The following is a 15,374-nucleotide window of genomic DNA, read 5'->3' on the forward strand; positions in this document are numbered from 1 at the left end:
CTATGAATACTAGCCTCAAATTATTGGATGAAAAAATAGAAGCCGCTCTCGTCCAATTGGCTGCCCAAAAGCAGCGAATCGAAAGATACTATAATCGAAGAACCAATCTTCGCCATTTTAAAATCGGGGACTTAGTGCTAAGGAAAGTCACCCTCAGCACCCGAAATCCAAACGAAGGAAAACTGGGTCCGAAGTGGGAAGGACCGTATCAAGTACTCGAAAACATCGGTAAAAGATCCTACAAACTCGGTATTATAAAAGGCAAACAACTACCAATCAATTGGAACGTGTCACACCTAAAACGATACTACTGCTAAGGTACGACCCTCCCATGTTCTTTTATATTTCAAAACTAACCCTTACAGGAGTTCAATCAAATAACAAGGATGGATCATTCAACACGAAGCGTTAGGTCTGAAAGCACGCATTGCACTCTTTTTCCCTTAGACCAGTTTTATCCCAAATGGGTTTTTCTGCAAGGTTTTTAATGAGGCAACCATTGATCGTGCTAACTTAGAACGGTTTAACAGTATCCGAGGCCTCTTTACAATCAACCTCAAATACTGGTGGGGCATTACCCTTAAATATATCAAGTTCGATGCAAGAAAGTTACTTCATAACAACAGGGTTCCGATAGGAAAAATTGTAAGAGCCAAATGGTCAAAACGAACCATGCTCATGTAGATTGTTCGATCCCTGGTATAAAAAATAAACACATGCATAACAACATGAAAAAAAACTTCTTTACCCATATCTCGTGTCGTCCTCTATTTCATGATCTTTTACGCAAACAGGCTCAAGGGCCGATGATTGCCCCACAAATCGGGGACTTCCACTCGACCATTAAGCCTACGGGCTACATTACTTCGAGTTCGAATCAGTCACTAGATCATTAAGCCTATGGGCTACATTATATCGAGTTCGAATCACTCACTCAACTACTAAGCCTACGGGCTACATCATCTCGAGTTTGAGCAATCACTCATTCGACCATTAAGCCTACGCGCTACATTACTTCGAGTTCGAATAAGTCACTCGACCATTAAGCCTACGGGCTACATTACTTCGAGTTCGAATCACTCACTCGACCATTAAGCCTACGTACTACTTTATTTCGAGTTCGAGCAAACTCTCACTCGACCATTAAGCGTACGGGATACATTACTTCGAGTTCGAATCACTCACTCGACTACTAAGCCTACGGGCTACATCATCTCAAGTTTAAGCAATCACTCACTCGACCATTAAGCCTACGGGCTACATTACATCGAGTTCGAATCAGTCACTCGACCATTAATCCTACGGGCTATATTACCTCGAGTTCGAATCACTCACTCGACTAATAAGCCTACGGGCTACATCATCTCGAGTTTGAGAAATCACTCACTCGATCATTAAGCCTACGGTCTACATTACGAATCACTCACTCGACTACTAAGCCTACGGGCCACTCTTGTTTCGAGTTCGAGCAAACTCTCACTCACCCATTAAGTCTACGGGCCACATTACTTTAGGTTCAAACAATCACTCAACTCGACTACTAAGCCTATGGGCTTCCTTATTTCAAGTTTGACCAAGCACTCACTTGGTTATGAAGGTTACAAGATCCAAATTCGATCAAATTGCCTAAAACCTTATGAAAACCTTCATAAGACATGAATAAAACAAAATCTTCTCAAGGTAGAGAATAAAACGAAGGCGAGTCAGGAAAAGAAAATATCTTTATATATACAAGAATATTTACAATGTTCGAACAGGACACTACACAAAAAAACCAAAATGAAAACTAAGGGCTAAGTTCTTGGTTATCTACTGGGTCAGTCTCTTCTCCATCGGGATCCTCCCCGCTCTCGGACCCACTCTTGCTCCCATCATTGCCATCATCATCATCACCGCTATCATTCTCATCGAAAGCCAAGGCTTCAGTATCGGCTTCAAGCTCTTTTGCTCTTTTTATCTCTTCGGTGAGATCGAAGCCTGGAGCTTGGATCTCTTCGAGGGTCTCCCTCCGAGATCGACATTTAGCAAGTTCGGCAACCCAATGTGCTCGAGTATTGGCGGTCTCGGCTGCCTCTCTTGCTTGTACCTGAGCAGCTTCAGCATCCACCCGATAGACAACTACTAATACATCCGCATAGGACTTTGCCTTTTGGGCATCAAATTTGGCCTTGCCAAGTTCGGAGGCCAATCGAGCCTCGAGTTCCTCAATTTTTCTCGCTTGAACCGAGCTCTTCTCCTTTATGCCTTGAAGTTGGCTTGCAGTCGATGATAATTGGGCCTGAACAATCTCCTTTTTCTGCAGCAAGACGGTCCATGCCATCTTTCCATCCCATGGTCTCCGCCCTTATTATATAAACTTCCTCACGAAGCTGCTCGATCGTCTCGAGTTTCTACTGCAGCTGTGAGATCGAAATATTAGCCTCCGATCCTGAATCAAGCCCATGAGTTCTTAATATTATCATTACCCACTATGTCAGGTCAGTCTGGTCTTGATGAGCCTTGGCCAACTCAGCTCGAAGGCCTTTGATTTCTTCTTCTCTTTGCTCGGAAAGGCGTCTAAGGGCATTCCTCTCCTCCGTAACCCGTCGGAGGTCGGCCTCGAACCGATGCAGCTCAGCTCGAGACCGAGAACATGCTTCTCGATGAACCGCCACGGCCTGCGAAGAAAGAAGTAAAGAAGTTAGAAAAGAATAGCAAACATAAAAGTAATATCAACAAAGAGAGTTAAAGCTTACCCGATTCAAAGCTTGCTGCACTTCGCAGAAAAGGGCCGACACATCACTAGGGCCAGCAGCATCCTCAACCCCAGTAAACAAATCATAGAAGGGGTCCTCTCCTTCATGAGACCGGCTCATCTCGAGGGCCCCCAAAGCTTGGGTTTCCCGAATCGCCCCTTCGGAAAAGGCAGGGAGAATGGGCGAGTCTCCGATTACTATTGCCCCAAGTGACTCGCTAGGGGCGTTCTCCTCAGTTCGGAGAGCTTCAGGACCGCCCCCTTCCGATATACCCACCGTTTGTTGACCTCGGTGGGAAGCATCCTCGATCTCTAATGATTTGGGGACTCCGCCAGAACCTTCCTCTGATACCTCCTCAGTCTGAGGCAGAGCTTTATAAATCACCATTGATTCAGTTGCCTTTAGGGCACCGATGGTTTTCTTCATTCGGGCCACCAGCACGGACCCGTTATTTTCTTCTTCTTCTTCTTCTTCTTATTCGTCTTCATCCCTTAGACGTCTACGGTCAAAGGAATGGTATTCTTTCTCGGCTTACGAGCCATCCTCGTCTTCGGTTTTGGATCTTCAGAGGCGGAGGCCCTTTTTCTCTTATTATCCTTCATCAGCTTTGGATCAGAAGCCGAAGCCTCTTCCTCGACGGGTGAGGTCCTCAAAACTGCATCTTTGCCCACACCTACATACAGGAAAATTGATTTGAGTTTATGGGAAGCATCTCATTCGAACTACCAAAGATACGAGAAAGAGGCTCACCATGATTTTTGGCCTCCCATCGGCCCTTTGACAAATCACGCCACAAGCGCTCGGTGTATGTGGAGGTCGAAGCTAGATCCCGTACCCAATTCTTGAGATCGGGGACTGTACCGGACATCCAAGGAACCACTGCATCACAAAAAGGGGGATATCGGTGAGAAAAGGAACGAAGGGGCAAAATAGTAGGAGATAACAACAGAATTACACTTACGCTTCATGTTCCACTCCTCGGGAAAAGGCATATTTTCAGTCGGAATCAGGTCCGAAGTCTTTACTCGAACGAACATGCCCATCCAGCCTCGATCCATATCCTCGTATATACTCGAGAACAGAACCTTGGTAGCCCGACGCTGAAGTTTTATTAACCTGCCTCGAAAGAGGCGAGGACAGTACAATCGGATGAGATGGTCGAGGGTGAAAGGCATCCCCTCGATTTTGTTCACGAAGTAACGGATCAAAATAACGATCCGCCAAAAAGAAGGATGGATCTGGCCTAGGGTTATTTGGTATTGACAACAGAAATCTATAATAACAGGGTCAAGGGGACCTAACGTGAAAGGGTAAGTATACACACTTAAAAACCCTTTCACGTAAGTGGTGATATCTTCGTCAGAAGACGAGATTACTATTTCTTTGTTCTCCCAATTGCAATCTTTTTTAGCTGTTCGAGGTGCCTCTCGATTATCGAACACATATACCTCGATACTGGCTCACATCGGTCGGGAACCGACAAGCCTTTATCGACCTTAAAATCAGACGTAAGAACACACGCCCCAGGAACGCATTCCTCAGGTCGTGGCTCCACCGGTGTTTTGTCGGTGGCAGGCTGTGAAGAAGAAGCTTTTTCTTTCTGAGGAATGGTTTTTGATGTTTTCGCCATTTTTGGATTTAAAGATCGAGAATAGAAGGAGGTAACAAAGATTTGATATTTTTGAAGAAAGATTTTGCAGAGAAGAATCACAGATTTGCGAGTGAATTCAGAAAGTGTGAGAAAGAAGTTAGAAAATTTAGGGTTTGAAGATGTAAAAGTGATTAAAAGGGTTATTTATAGGTATAGTAATGGCGGTTCAATTTCGATAATGGCCGACCACCGTCTGACACGCATTAAATGCCTTGAAAAACTAAACCGACGGGACAGCTATCACGTGCGTCATGATCGAGCCCAATGAAAACGTCAGCTTCTATCTGATCGAGCCGTTGGAAAATCATGCCATTTCTCGCTACATCCTTCCCGAGAAACGAGGGGACTATCTGTATACGGTAAAAATCGGTTAGTCATTCGTACGAACTGGTCGAAATGGTAATGCATTGGATCGGAGAAGCGTCTTCATAATATCAGGTTGAGGTACGAAGTCAGGTCACCGAGTTTCGAGCTCTAGGGACCGATCAATGTTGAGCTCGATATCATTATCGAGCTCGAACCCAAATCTAACTATGATGCAAAGTGAAGTTATCGAGCTTATGAGGCAGAGATCGACCAATACTGACCCCGAATCAATACAAGGATCCGAGTCAGAATCGAGCTCGAGTCAATATCGAGCTCATAGACAAGAGCCGTTGCAATCCCACTAGAGGAGAGAATCCTGGCAGGAATTACGGAAAATCTGATTTATCATGGGTCTCCCACTATGTATTTTTCATTATATCTAAAGTAGGATCCCTCAATTATAAAGGGGATGGTTATTATTTCTGTAAGTACCAAGTTTTGCATACATGGTAACTGAGATATCATACACTCCTATATTGAAGAGTTATCCTTTTTTAGCTTGATAAATTGATTCATCTTGCTTAATCTATAAATCATCTTCTTCTCAACTTTGCTTATTTTTCATTCTCTACAGTCAACATTCGATATTTCTATTCATTTTTATGATTTGTGTCAAGTTATAACACATACCCTTAGAACTACATACAAATTTAACTCTATCCATTTTTCGGGTAAACAAATGCTTTTGTAAATTTTTAAATATTAAACAAGAAATAACATAGGGTAATCGGTGTTCCAATGCTAACCACGGAAATAGCTAAACTGTACATCGGAGATTAACATTCACTTATTATTCTTGGTTGTGGCAAAAGGTAAAATCTTTGAGAAGTAGCTTCTTTCCTTCTGCTAATTAGTAGTAATAGCTAGGTCAAATTACTTTACCATATATATTAAGCTGTTTTAGATTTGTAAGACTCATACCTCTAATCACGATATTACATTGTGTACATCATGCTAAACATATAACTTTTTACTTTTACCGGATTCTGTATTTATTCTCTATCCGATTCGTTTCCATAAATATATTTTAAACCATTATTATTATTATCCATATAAGAATTATCAAAAACATTGATCACGAGTATCTACAATATTTACTTTCCGTCAGTGACTACTTTAAACCACAAAATATTAGCACTAACTGATGGAAGATTTAGCTTCTGCCAAAATCTATGTTAATTAATGTTCGACCATAGTTTAGCAATATTTTTGCTTCCTACCATAAAATGCTGCTACTTTCCATAATCAGAATCTGTATCTATAAATTGGGTATATTTTCCATTATGACACCATTTTAATAGTTAAGATCCTCTCAAATTCCCGGTTTTGCATGCAAAATATTTAGCCCCTTTTGTTTTTAGATTGTCCATTTCAATTTTGCTAATCATTCGAAGTCACTGCTTTGTGCTGGTATATATATATATATATATATATATATATATATATATATATATATATATATATACAGAGTTATTTAGAGATATATATTTATGCCAAATATGTATCCTATGTTATCAGAAAAGAGTAATTAATAGTGGTAGCCACTCTCACGGAATTAAAATCCTAGATTCGTCTCTCTTTGAACTCCTGAGAGTATATTTTGTATACATATTATATACTCGGTACATTTTTTACTCTTAAGCTTCTTGTGTTTGTTTTCTTATTTGGTGGTGGGATCAAGTTGTCTTGATGGAACAGAGTCCTTATGATCGGGTATTCACTTTGTTCCTTTCCAATCTTTACCACTTTGACATCTCTTTTCATCTTACATAATAATAATCTTATACCTGTAAATATGTGAACTATAAGTATTTATCTTGGATGCACTTTAAAACTGCAGGTTTGTGTTATAAAAATTGATGTGTGCTGTTGCAAAGTGTGTCAAAAGAAGTTGAAGAAAGTGTTAACAAAAGTCGAAGGTAATAATATATTCTCCTATTGTTTAAGTTTGTTTTATCCTTTTTCTTTCATTTATCAATTTTCATGTCAAATAGACCTTATTACAAAGGGCCTTATTGCACGAGAAGTCTATTTGTAATTTTACCAAAAATGTTAAAACGAGAGAATCATATAAATTTACACTAATATTGTAATTTTGACAAATGCGTCAGTGTATACATGCATCCACCAGCTATATGGTTGGATCCACCTCTATGTGCATGTCTTCTATAAGATTCAATTGATTTTTTGGCCTTTTACAAACTTATTTTTAGTTTTATGACACTATCTCTTTTTTTACACATGGGAGATTTACTTTTACACATAAAAGATCTAAAAAAGACATTTTCTTAAATTCAACATTGTAAAAGGCCAAGAAGGCCTAAAACCTCCTTATATGCTAGGTGTATTTGATGTTATGTATGATGTGGACTCTTATGCTAGGTGTATTTGATGTTATGTTTGATCCAAAAACAAAGTTGGGAACCATTAAAGGAAGATTTGATCCCTTTGTTCTCACGAGTACCATTAACAACAAATTGAGAAAGAAAGCAGCAGAACTCATATCTTACAACAAGCATCCCCCTCTTCTTGAAGAAGTACATACTACTGCTCCTGATCAACAAAATGCAGCAGCTCCTGATCCCTACAAGGACAAAGGCAAGACTAAAGTTAGACAGAAGAAAAAGAATCCAGATTTTTCGTGTCGCGATAATTCTAATGAAGCTTCTGATCCCTACAAGTACAAAGGCAAGACCAAAGTAGGACAGCAGAAAAAGAATCAAGAATCTTCATGTCGCGATGATTCTGATGAAACATTTGTATCGAGAAAAGACGATAAGAAGGATCATAAACCTGAAGCTTATGAGCCCCCTAAAGGAGTTGATGAAGCAATTTGCAGGGATCGTTATTGCAGAATACACAAAAGATCCGGATCCATTCAAGACCGCGTAACTAAAGAAGCAAGAGAGAAAGCATATTCTACGTTTTGGCAGCTGCCAAATCTTTACCAAGGACAATATGGCAGAGAAGCTAGTTATCCGCCATATCATCCGACCATGTTTCCACCGGAGTATGGTTTTTATCCGCCGACTCGGCCAATGAATGACTACACCAGTTACCTCAACAATGAAAATCTTCGCAACTGCAATACTATGTGAGGCTGGAAGTTGCACCAAGTTGGTTGCATACTTTGATCACATTTTATTTTCTATCTTCTTTTCTTTTTCTTCAATAATTTTTTATCACTGTGACTTCCAATGATTTGATGGTTTGATTATCTTGGACCACAAAGACCCCAGCTGTGCAATGTTAACTGCTGATGCATTGAAAACTTCGTTCTGCACTACACTACTTTTTGGACAAATCAGCACTTTGGTTTTCTGATGGAGAATCAGTACCTGTGATATTCTAAGGCACTTGTATGCTTCCTGCCTAGTTGAAATTCATTAAGTTGTAGTCATTATAAATTACCTTTTGCTTGTTCCTGGCTATTTATAACTTACAGACAAATTTATGAATGTTTTGTCTAGGTTATACACCCAGCTTAAGAATCATATTACCGGACATCATGTCTTGTTCATGAGCCACACATAACTCTAAAGTATACTACGCCATAGCTCTGTATAGAATTACTGATGAAGCAAACTGCAAGTTCACTTTCTGTTTACCTGTATTATCGATTAGTTATAGTCAAGTCAGATCAAGGAATGGGGACCTCAGAGACTGCTACATCCACTTCCCTTCTGACTGTACCTGAAGCAATGCCTTTATATTAGAGATTAACTAAACCAGATGGAAAACTTACTTAAATTTTGATTTCCTCCAGATTTTCTCTACAAATCACAGAATAAACTAATCATGTTCAATCCTAAACTAGTTAGAACTGACTATACTCTAGAAATACTTCAAACAAATATCGAACCAAATGTAACTACAAACTAAATGTTTATCTCAATTACTTTGTATTCACATATATGTCTTTTTCCTTTACTGTAATTTGTTCTTAGTTCTGTACATATTGAGAGATTATAGGTCTTTTAGAACAACTTTCCTGATTTTAGGTCTACCTCAAACTCTTTTAATACATCATTATCATATTAATGCACCCAAGGGCTGGTGCATATGTAGGTTTCTTTCGCTAAGAATAATCATTACTTCCCACAGATCTCACATACAAGAAAATATTAACGGCTAGATTCAGTGATAAATCCTGGAATAAGCTTTGTAGAGCAATTGTGATCTCTGCCTATTTATTCCGCTTCTATGTTCATCACTTTTGGCTTCTACAAGACAGGTGCCGAAACCAGTGTGTCAGATGTGAAAGCATATTGCAGTGTTGAAAGTAATCAAAAGAGATACATTGGACAACACAAGTTACTTAAATCATTCTCAGGCACAATAATAGTATGATATAATAACAGCAACAGTACACTTCAGATGATCATAGCAAGATAACTTCGCATCAAACAAGAGGTACAATACGGGGTTTATCAATATTTAGCAACCTCATTTTTCTCACGAAAGACTTAAAGACTTTAAGACTTTTTAACTGGAAATTGCTACTGCCAGCTGGTACCTTTGCACTCACTTGACATACTTGGTAAACCAATCTAACATGTGCCGATGGGCTTCTTCAGCACTCTGCACAGCCTCTTGGTCTTCAACATTGTATCTTACTGTCCACCCATGCTTAACACTAGGAAATATTTTGACAAAGCTGTCCACCTATATTAAGGCAAGAAAGCAAAAGCAAAGGCTAAATCTAAAATCTTGTAAAACACTGGGAGAGATTCATCAAACTAGTTACCTACTTATATCAGTGTATCCCCTGAATAAACATGATAGTATTATTTTCCCACATCATCTTTAAGAATGACATCATGTAAAATGACGACAAAATCCTAAGGAGTAGTAAGGTAAGGCCCAGAGGCAGAGCGTGGAGGGGGCACCAATGTCTTTTGGTCTCGCCGGCGAAACTTCTGTCAAGACATTGCGGTGGTGGGTGGCGGTCATGGCGGACTGTGGTGTGAGTTAGGGAGAGAGAAGCTGGGTTTCGAATTGGAGAAAGAGTTACTTAGTTTCTAATTTCTGTCGTGGAGGGAAAAAGAAAAAGCAAAAAAAAGAGAAAGGAATCTGGTATGCTAAAGAAAATTTGTTCAATTACAAAACATAAAAAAACAGTATGCTATAGTCAGGAACCGAACCCGGATCATTGAACCTAAGGGGAGAATTAAGGAGCCCCGTCGACCACTGACCCATTTTAACATTTGTGTATCAGGGTGCCTAGTAAAACATATCTACATTTTGCAGGGTATATATATCCGAGGTTAACGGGATCCTGTGACCCCCCTCCCCATAGAGTAGGTTAGCCTGTGGTAAGGCCTAGCCCCCTTTATTTGTACTATCTCTTTTTGAGTATTAATAAAATAAATCACCCATGAATTCGAGTTTGGAACCTAGGTGGTTCCCTTTAAAAAAAAAAGATGTCATGTACCTCAGGTTTTGATGATAAAATCTCCTCAAACTGCTTAATAAGCTCAGGAGGAGAGATTCTATCTATCTCAGCTGCTAAAATAGCTATTGGTGCCTTAACCTCTGCAAGTAATATGTATCATCAGTCGATGGGCAGGATAGAAAAGATATATGTTCAAGGTAGTCATCAGAATTCAAACAGCAGTTAATACCAATTGCTTAGAACCAAGGGTATTCATAAATTAAGTAGCAAGGTTCGTATTAGAAAGGAATTGAGGCGTAAATGAATACAACCAGCTATATGAAGTCTTTGGAGTACTAAACATCAATCTGGATCTCAATGCCCCTTGCAGTAATAGTATATGCAACAAATTCGTATAAAATCCAGGATTCAAGTGACATTGAGAACATCAAATGGAATGGGTTCATATGCAACATATTGGTATAAAATCGGCAGTAATAGCTCAATCTGATCACAGGTGATTTTAGTAATAACAGCCATACCTTTAATATCATCAACTTTGACTAATGATGGATGCAATTGCACTGCAGCTTGAATGTAGTCAGACTTAGCTAGGTCAGTAACCACCTTTGCTGTTAGAAAACTGGAGGTCAGGATCACATTCACAACCATCACAAAAGCATTGACCCTTTACATCCTAGTAGGGGCACGTGTTAAATAACCCTAAAACCATAAAGTGCAAAAACTTACCACCCCAGCAAAATCCTGCAGCCCCAATTGCAGATATACCTTTATCTTTGAGAGCAGCAACAACTTTTTTTGCATCTTCAAATCCTTTATCCTAAAAAGAATTAACAAATAAAAAATGAATAGCATAGTGGCAAGAGTGTTGCTACAAATGTCACGGAACATTCCCGAGCATGATCAACTTAATGAATGGAGAAATAGGATACTGATGGCATGGCCTCCTTTGACTCTCTAGAGTCAAATCTATGGCTATTTAATAAAAAAGAAAGCCTAAGTTCAACAAATTATGAACACATACTGTTCCATGTGATTGTACCCAGATTGATAAAGGCTTCTCTGTATTTTCAGGATTATAAGGATCACCATAAAGAAAATCAGGAACTACCACATAGTATCCTGCAGCTGCAACTTTGTCAGCAAGTTTCCTACATAAAAACAGTTGAATTTTGCGATCACCCAAAGATATAAATAGGAACTTTGCAGCGTAATAACTGGACAAACACAGAGAATGGTGACCTGACTTCTTCCCTTGAAATGTAACCAAAAAGATATAATGATAACACATCACTGAATTGCTAGCTGTTAGACTCATTTTCTAGAAGCAATGTGGTTGTAAAGAATATTCCTACGTCTGAAAGTCAGAACGGAAGTGCGATAGAAGCAGAAACATTCTCAGAGTATACATTTGAGAGATGAATCAATCAATCAATCAACTATCCCTTAATCCCGAACTAGTTGGATCAGCTATGTATATCCGCTCTATTTGGACCCACATTTAGCTTCTTCACTCCCATCTGTACTAATACCACATCCGTTTGGTAGGACCAATCTTTTTGGTTAAATGGACATATAAACGGTGTTTGAAACTTTGAATAAGCTTAAAAGTTGGTCAAACAAGTTTTTAAGCACTCTTTTGCTTAATTTGGTGTTTGATAAACACTAGAGAGATATTAAGCCAAGAGCTTTTATACAATAAGCAAGTAACAATTGTGAGGTGGGAAAGAATAGTAATTTAAAAGCTATTTGACTATTCTAGGCTGAACTTGAGAAGCGGTGCGTACCTTAGATTTGGTGCTTCATAACCTGCCAAGAATTATTAAGACCATAAGAAATCGTCTTCCGAAATAAAAAGTTCATCCCTTCACTATAATAAACTAAACAAGAAAATCAAAAGTCTTTTGCATCTCTAATATACATATAATTTTTCTTGTTAATCCAGAATAAATATTTGTTGTATAGCCAATTTGCTTGAACATTGAAAAATTCGATGCAAAGAAACTTTCAATAACGAAAATGCAAGAACGTAAAAGAACATAATAAACATTCCATACATCCTGTTGCTGAGGCTCTAATTGTTGTATTTCTTGCTACAAGCAAATTGGCAGTCAACTTTAACTACCATACTAATTGTACTATAAAAAAGAGGAATTTTCATAAAGCACTACAGTTTAGAGCCTAATTACCATAAGTAACTATAGTTTGCCTAAGTATCATTCGTAGCTACTGTTCAATTGTTACCAGCTTGTATCACTTGTATTCAAATACCCAAATCGACTGTATTCGTTGGCGTAGCGAATACAACCAAGGCGAAATACAGAAAAATAGAATGCTCTCATTGAGAATCCAACTCAAGACCTCTGCTTATTAAGCGGGCACTCTAACCGATTAAGCTACGAAAGCTTGTTGTTCTCTTGTTTCAGTTCAAAACAATTGATCTCTTATTTAAGTACTACAGGTGGATTTGCCATAAAATTCAAATATAGTTGCGTATGGTTAAAAAAAAAGAGTGAATACCCTAAAACCCTCTTAAACTATCATATTTTTGTCAGTTACAAACTTAAACTATCTGGTGTCCCAAACACACCCCCTAACTATATCCCCTATATATTAAAAAAAAAAACTCGTCGATTTTTTAATGAAATATGTAAGGTAAATCGCCAAAAGACGCGTGAGAGATGAAATTATACATAAAATGGGCCCCAATTGGCCATTTCTAATGGTTAATTACTGTTACCCTCTTTAAAAAATTTAATTTTTGTATTTTCCCTCTATTTTCTTTGTATTCTAGCCTTCTTCTTCATTTTTTTATCTTTATTCTTCCTTTATTCTTATGGGTTTCATATGAAATTTTTTTCTTCTCTTGCTTGTTTCTTCTAAAATTATCTTTCTTCTTCATTTAGGTCTTCTTCTTTCAACCAAACCCTAATTTATTTTTATCCCAAATCTCGTATTAAACTATAATTCCCGGTGAAAACGAAGGTTATTGGGAAAAATCCAATGTTTAATCGAAGTTTAATGGTAAAAATCACGATTGAGACATGGTGTAGCCATTATCGGAGAAGATAGAAGAGAATTTTTTTTTTTTTTTACAAATGACCATGTGTTTATCCCTTCATCCTCTTCCTTTGATTTTTTAATCCCCCAAACATTTACCCATTTATTTATTTTTTATCATTATTTAAAATTCTTAATTAAATTGATATATCTGAGTAAATAGAAGGGTGTATCACACTCACCACTAAAAAAATCGACGAGGGGTTTTTAATATATTGGTGTATATAGTTAAGGGGGCGTTTTCGGGACACCGAATAGTTTAAGCAGGTAAGTGATAAAAACGTAATAGTTTAGGGAGGTTTTAAGATATTCACTCTAAAAAAAATTTTAAAGTATAGTTGTTGGGTCGCGTAATTTTCCAGAAAAAGAAACAAGGGGCAGAAAGAAAAATGAAAGTGCAAATGGAGCAGTCCTATAGCCCAAAGTTGATGAATAAGACGGCTGCTAAATAAAAGGGGAGGAGGTACATACCATAAACGTCGGAGGCGAGAAGAATGGCGAGTTTGGAAGAGGAAGGACCAGAGACGTATGCTTTGAAGCCTCCAATTTCTAAAACGGACCCAACTCCGCTACTTGAGCTCAATGTTGGTGGGTTCTCGCAACATTGAGCCCCTGCCATCTTTTGCTACTTAAGATTGATAGAATACACACACACACACACAGAGAGAGTGACTTTATAATGAGTGATTATAGACAGAGAGAAATGGAAAAGGAGGATACCATTAATTAGGATTTCAATTTTGGTAAAAACTTACACCTGAAATGTAGAAATGAGAGATTATATAGAATCTCATTATCATATGAATGTACAACACTTTCATGCGTCTCATTCAGTGTAAACTCTTTTGAAATATTATCCCCTATAACTTTTAAATGGGATAAAAATCTCCTTTTCTCTTGACTTCAAAATGAAAGGTCAAATCACTCAAAAGCGATAGTCATTGACGGAATCATTAAAAGGTACTAGTTTTTAGCCAAAATTATCCCTTATTTATGGACAGGTCAATTTTTATCCTTTAAATATACCTCTAACCGTTTTTAGTCCCTTACAATAGAGCACATTTGGTCCAACAACATAATGGGTTAACTCTGATTAAAAACTAACGATGCTTTTCCATGAAGCAGCTCAATTGACTGGTAAAAAACACAGACCAACACTAGATGATAAACCCTTTTCATTATTCTCGATTTCCCCCAATTCCACAATCACAAACCATATTCCTAAGAAGAAAAGCTTTGATTGAGCGGAACAGCAAAAAGAAAATTAAAGTTAGATATTGAATACGTTGAACAAAGAATCAAAAGAAGCCTAGAATGGGTTCGATTTGATTGAATATATTGTATGGATGAAGATGAGATGAAAGTGAAATTCGATGCTAATTGCTACCATGGCATGATACTTGAGTATTTATTGTTCAAAATAGTCATCGATAGACTAAATCATACTTCAGAAAGACCATGATTATCTTTTGCAAACCTACTGTATAAACTTAGAGAAAGACAAAGAATAACCTAAGACGTTCGAATAACTATCTAATAATACTATTCATTACACTATTAGGTTATCTATACCATTTTTTACTTTAGTTTCAAATATATCTCTCATTTAAACGAAGGGACACGTATTATCATCTTATTATCAAATTTTAAATATCTTATAATTTTTATTACCCATACCCAAAAAATAATTTTCTAAATATATATTTTTTTGTTAAAATTGGAAAAAAAACTGAATTTTTATTACTAAAAACTGAAAAAAATAACAAAAATATTTTTTTTTCCAGTTTTTACAAAAATAACTGCTTTAAAAAAAACCAAAAAATATTTTCTAAAATAATATTTTTGTAAGAACTTAAAAAAAACTGAAAAGCAATTTTCTAAAGCGTGTAAAAACTTGAAAAAACTGAAAAAAATTTAACTAAAAACTGGAAAAAAAATATTTGTTTTTTTTCAGTTTTTACAAAAATATTGCTTTAGTAAATTACTTTTCAGTTTTTGTTTTTAGTTTTTACAAAAATAATTGCTTTAGAAATTATTTTTCAGTTTTTTTAAATCAATATTTTTCTAAAAACTGGAAAAAAGACTTTTTCAGTTTTTAGTAAAAAACATTTAGTTTTTTTCAGTTTTTACAAAAAAATTGCTTTAGAAAATTAGTTTTCAGTTTTTT

The 15,374-nt window shown here is 37.3% G+C and overlaps 3 protein-coding genes across 9 annotated transcripts; 1 reads left to right on the forward strand and 2 right to left on the reverse strand.

Moving 5' to 3' along the window:
- Positions 1 to 1,786: 1,786 nt before the first annotated feature.
- On the reverse strand, positions 1,787 to 2,320 carry LOC138907673 (uncharacterized). Its single transcript, XM_070198280.1, has one exon. The coding sequence runs from the start codon at positions 2,318 to 2,320 to the stop codon at positions 1,787 to 1,789; it is 534 nt and encodes a 177-aa protein (XP_070054381.1).
- A 4,254-nt stretch (positions 2,321 to 6,574) lies between these two features.
- Positions 6,575 to 8,433, forward strand: LOC138900870 (uncharacterized). The gene is made up of 2 exons (XM_070188512.1): positions 6,575 to 6,671; positions 7,135 to 8,433. The coding sequence occupies exon 2, from the start codon at positions 7,149 to 7,151 to the stop codon at positions 7,848 to 7,850; it is 702 nt and encodes a 233-aa protein (XP_070044613.1). The 5' UTR covers positions 6,575 to 6,671; positions 7,135 to 7,148; the 3' UTR covers positions 7,851 to 8,433.
- LOC104094892 (endo-1,3;1,4-beta-D-glucanase-like) lies at positions 7,147 to 14,698 on the reverse strand. Of its 7 annotated transcripts, none has more exons than XM_009600907.4 (9): positions 13,679 to 14,696; positions 11,935 to 11,956; positions 11,172 to 11,298; positions 10,877 to 10,967; positions 10,669 to 10,758; positions 10,187 to 10,287; positions 9,281 to 9,417; positions 8,361 to 8,445; positions 7,147 to 7,336 (listed from the first exon to the last, which is right to left on the reverse strand). In XM_009600907.4, exons 1-8 carry the CDS (start codon positions 13,824 to 13,826, stop codon positions 8,409 to 8,411), a joined length of 753 nt encoding a protein of 250 aa, XP_009599202.1. In that variant the 5' UTR covers positions 13,827 to 14,696; the 3' UTR covers positions 7,147 to 7,336; positions 8,361 to 8,408. The 7 variants fall into 7 exon arrangements, 4 of the variants coding, with proteins under 4 accessions (XP_009599202.1, XP_070044607.1, XP_018625857.1 ...); XR_011412173.1 differs by having other exon boundaries at positions 7,283 to 7,336; positions 9,269 to 9,417; positions 13,679 to 14,695; XM_018770341.3 differs by lacking the exon at positions 7,147 to 7,336 and adding an exon at positions 7,409 to 7,426.
- Positions 14,699 to 15,374: the final 676 nt, after the last annotated feature.

This window comes from Nicotiana tomentosiformis, chromosome 1 (genome assembly GCF_000390325.3).
Source record: "Nicotiana tomentosiformis chromosome 1, ASM39032v3, whole genome shotgun sequence".
In the NCBI taxonomy this organism is placed as follows: domain Eukaryota; kingdom Viridiplantae; phylum Streptophyta; class Magnoliopsida; order Solanales; family Solanaceae; genus Nicotiana; species Nicotiana tomentosiformis.